Below are 5,185 nucleotides of genomic sequence, written 5' to 3' on the forward strand. Positions count from 1 at the left end.
ATTGAAAATGCCAGAAATCAAAGATTGTATTGAATATATACAGACACACACACACACACACACACACCCACACTCCAGAAGTGATCAAAAGAAATAACATTATAAGAAAGAAAAAAATTCTGCCTTGACAGTTGCAGTCATTATTATTTATGAAAATGTATCGCTGTTGGTATAAACAAGCCCCAGGAGAGTTTCTTGACACACTTCTTCTGAATAATTTGTTGGCTGAAAGTTAGTTATAAATTACTCTAATATTTGAGTTAATGTGACTATTGTTTATAATGCTTTAGGTTGTAGACTCTTAGAAAACAATTTGACTATGATAACTTAAGAGGTTAAGCTGCATCTGTCTAGCGTGTACTTCTTAATAAAACCTCCAGGTCTAAATAGCTCTCTTAGCATGCGTTACAAAAATAAGAGTTCAGATGCAACCGCAGAGGCTAAGTGTCATTTCCTTAACATGTTTTGTAGAATAAAACATCGGAGGCAAGGCAACGCAAAGTAATGTGTTACATATAAATCAGAGCCTAACTATTAAAAAATACTCACCAAATGTGAGTATTCAGACAGAGTGTGACTGCAGAAAAAAGGCTAAATCTTTCCACAATAAATTACCACACAAACAATCAGTCAAATCTTACAATATGTGACAATCTATTAATGGCAAACACAAAGTTATATACAGTACCTGAATAAAATAAAGTTATAAAAGTGGAGAAATAAAGTATGTATAAATAAAAAGACATGCATTCTAGTCAACAGAATTGCTTTTCATCCCTTTATACATTCGACAATATTATTTTTTTATATACTATGAGAATCTAAAACAAATATTTTAGGTCAGACATCAAAACTCACCCAATAAGGCAATGTGTGGCCATGTAAACTCAAAAAGACTCGTCACATCTTCATTTGATGTTAGAAAATACAAAGGGAAAGAGTGTAAACTGAAAACTTTACCTCCAAGGAAACATACCTGGGGTCTGTTTCATTAATAAGTACTAAGAAATTTAGAGAATATAACAGAAAAATACCCTTGTGGAAGTAATTCCTAAAGATTTACTATGGCATTAGTATTAATATAAGACTACTCTTGCCTATGACGTTATTAAATATCACAGAAATTCTTAAATTAACTCCCAGTGATTTTAGAAGACATAAAAATGTCTGTTTGAGTGGTGGAAGACTTTCAACAACTGTGCTCCTGTAAGAAAGAAAGAGTTCTTCTTTTCCTAGAGTAAAACAGTTCACCATAATGAAAGGAATTCTTTCTTTCTTGTAGTGAAACAGCAGTTTATTGCAATTTTCGTACATGACAATTTCCTACTGTTACTTAAAATGCCACTGCAGAAAATGAATACATGTTCATAGTTTTATTTTTTTATTCAATGACATGTATAGTATACTTTGATAGTGTACAGCAAAACTTAATATAGTAATGTTTGCGTGAATGTAAATGCTGTTAATAGCAGATGAATGTTGTCAGGGTTGACCTTTGGCTCTGTGTTTCACTCCAAACTGATAACAGCTCCTTATCTCTATTAATTATGTCATAGGTGTTAGATCATACAAAGTAGCTCTCTGGAGGTCATAGTGTTCTTTGTGAAACTGTCTTGTTGTGACTCCATGTTTTTGTATTTGAATTTGATTAAGTTGATCTCTTTTCCTTTTGTTTCTGTTCATATTTTGTGCTTTGTTTGAATGCATAATATCTCAGCCTGCCTTGTTGCTATGTACAATAAGTCTGTTTTTTCCTTTAACATTACATTCATTTAGGCTTCTGCCTAAACCAAGTATTCAGATATTCTTTTAAATTTTGCCAGCATGCTCAGGAGAAGCCTTAAAAAATGTAGGCCATCTAACCAGTAAGGCCATCTAACCACAATAACAACAGTCACCTACCTGTTTAAATACGGTTTAAATGTTATTCACAATTTTTAAAAAATTTATTTTCACACCTAGCAAAACAGAAAAGAAGTTTGGAGACATAACAATTCAGCTGTGCAGCCTACTTCACGTGTGGTTCTGGCCTTCATTCTACGGCTGTACAAGGAAAATGTCTCCAGTTGTTAAAGAGATGACCATAAAGCATTCTGCTTGTAAACTGAAGTTCCATTGCTAAATAAATACACAGTTGTCACAGATTTATTAATATATACACAATACATTGAGAAGTCTTCCATTATTAATAATTCAGTAGTATGTTAATTAATACAGTCACAATATTATAGAAAACATACACTTTTTCTTTAATAAATCTTATACCCACTGCATTATCAATTTGCTTGTTTATTTATAGCATGTTTAATATTTGCTAATAAGTTTCCATTCATATGTTTGATTCTTTTTATTTTTGTGTAAATAATTTTTTAACAGCCATTCTAATTTGTTGATTTTTTATACCATAAATAACTGGATTTAGTAAAGGTGGAATAAAGAGAAAGTAAATGGAAAGTATTATACGAAGTGTTGTAGGTAGGTGTTTCATATTGAATCGACTCTGAATCATTTCAAAAGAAGAAGCAATTCCAAAGTTAAATACAATCAGCAACTGTGGAGTGCAAGTGGCGATAGCTTTTGCTTGAGAATTCTTTGATGCTTTCATGCAAACTTGAAATATTCTCACATAAGAGCAAATAATCAAAAGCACTTGAGTACAAAGAGTAATGGCAAGATTTATAAGATAATATATGTTTAAAGATGTAGTATCAGTACATGCTAATTTGACTACTGAATAGTTATCACAGTACATTTTTTCAATTATGTTTCCACACAGCTGCAGACTACTAGATAATGATAATGTTATAATTACCTTAAAGGTGTTATACACATATATTAAGACAAATAGTGTACAAATTTTGAATGGGGACATAATGACATGGTACTGTAATGGATAACAAATTGATACAAACCTGTCATAGCTCATTACTGTTAAAATGGTAAATTCAAATGCTCCATATGAGTAAAAACAAAAAATCTGTGCTAAACAGCTTACACGAGAAATTTCATGAGTTTCTGATATTATATTTTTTAAAAGAAATGGGCACAAGGCAGTGCTTCCATACAATTCGTTACATGACAAATTGCACATAAAAATATACATTGGCTGATGAAGTCCTCTCTCTAAATATACAACAACAATAAATATTAAATTGAGAATTATGATTAGAAGGTACAAAACCAATACAATAGAAAAATACAAATAGTTCAGATTAGTTAAATCTCCATAAGCAGACAAAAAAAATGAAGAAATGTAGGATGAGTTTGACATGCTGGTCTCCTCAGTTTTCTTCTTGAAAGGAGTTTATATTTTGAGTTTTTTTTCTTCTCCTTTATTGGAGTTTTTTAATCCTATAATGGAAATCAAGGGCAGTTTTTGGTGTAATATCTATGGTTTAGCTACTTGTAAGAGTATTTTTTCTAATGTCAAGTAAATATGTTTTTAGGTCTGTAATATATTGCATCTTAACTGGATTAAAGAATTCATGAATGAAGATGGTAATTGAAGCATATTATTATATACTAATTATCAGGGCCGGATTTTCCTATAGGCTAACTAGGCTTCAGCCTAGGGCCTCAAGATCAAGAGGGGCCTACATTCAAATTGTTAGCAAAATTAAAATTACACTATTCTAAAAACAGTGAACACTAAAACACTGAACCGAAAATAAGGAGAAATTCTACGCATATGACTAATAAACAAACATAAAAATGTATTGGTTAATCACAGTAATGATGTATTTTATTATCTCTCATGTAATTTACAAACTTAAAAATGGAAGGTGAAAGGGCCTCATAAGTGGAATAGCCTAGGGCCTCTTTTCATATAAATCCGGCCCTGCTAATTATACTATAATAAGTTTTGATAATAAGTATAATAAGTTCTGAAGAATTTAAAAAGATTTAGTAAAGAATTGTGTATACTTTTATTAAAATCTTTAGGCCTTAAAGTGTATTTAATGATACCGTGGGTATATACTGATGAACATTTTTAAAATATTAATGTAAGAAATGTACAAATTATTTTTATATTTTGGACTTTTTAAAATTTTGTTAATAGAATAGCAGTGTGTACTTAATATATTAAATAAAGTAATATATCACAAAGGTTTTACTGAAAATCATTGTTATTATTATTATTATTAATATTTATAATTGACAGAAATGTTTTTTAATCCTGGTAGACAGTGCAATGTAACTTGATGTCCTGAAAAGTATAGTTTTCACACAGGAATATAAAAGTAAAATATAAAAATATATATGCAATTTGAAAATACAGTAGATACATTTTGTGATTTCTATTAGTGACTAAAGGCACTGTTGCTCTGTGACACAGTGGCTAACACTGCTGTCTCACAGGAGCAGGTTCCTAGGTTTGATTCCCAAGTCTTTTTGCATGAGTTTACTTCAGATACTCCTGTTTCCTTTAACAAAATATATTTGGACTGGCAACTGTAAATTGGACATACCTGCACATGTGCATTCTTTGTGACATAAAAGTGTGCCATATCTAGGAATAGAGGGCATGCATACCATAAGGTGCCATGTCTTTTAGTCACTTTCAAATTATTTGTTAAAAACTCAGGATAGCCTACTCCCAGTTGGATTCAGAGCAGCTTTTTTAATTATCTATCCTATAATGTTAATGCAATGGTTCATTTTAACCTAATGATTTTCATTCATGTTTCATATCATTAAGGAAGTGAAGAACTGAAGTGCTTGCAGAAAATATATCTTTAGGAAATGTTTCAAGTAAAAAGCAGTAATTAACAATGAGATTTTTTGTTCAGCAAAAAATGCAATTGTTTCAATGACGGATGCATAAAAATTACATACCTGACAAGGCTGAAATGTATAGTTGAAATTCAGTTTAATTCAAGAATTCTTCCTCAAAAATACAACATAAATAATAAAGGTACAAAGAACTTGGATGGTAATGCTATATATCTAGTAAAACAGATGTCCCTTATAAAAAGCATCTGTTATTTAAAGTAACAGCATGCTAGCATTAAAAAAAAGTAATTTCAGTAAATGAAAAGTCCGCCTCTATTTGTCTTCCACTATTATATATGCAATGTTCTGAAAACAACTAGTTGTCTATTAGTGTTTATACTTTAAGTCACCCTGGGAAATTTAGTGTCAGAAGAGATTTACAGAGTAAAAATAATTGGTTGACTGTTGCCAT

The 5,185-nt window shown here is 30.7% G+C and overlaps 1 protein-coding gene across 1 annotated transcript; it reads right to left on the bottom strand.

Moving 5' to 3' along the window:
- Window positions 1-2,347: 2,347 nt before the first annotated feature.
- On the bottom strand, window positions 2,348-3,340 carry LOC127527525 (olfactory receptor 1-like). The gene has a single exon (XM_051926582.1). The coding sequence runs from the start codon at window positions 3,269-3,271 to the stop codon at window positions 2,348-2,350; it is 924 nt and encodes a 307-aa protein (XP_051782542.1). The 5' UTR covers window positions 3,272-3,340.
- Between the last annotated feature and the right edge of the window lie 1,845 nt (window positions 3,341-5,185).

This window comes from Erpetoichthys calabaricus, chromosome 4 (assembly GCF_900747795.2).
Source record: "Erpetoichthys calabaricus chromosome 4, fErpCal1.3, whole genome shotgun sequence".
Lineage (NCBI taxonomy): Eukaryota > Metazoa > Chordata > Cladistia > Polypteriformes > Polypteridae > Erpetoichthys > Erpetoichthys calabaricus.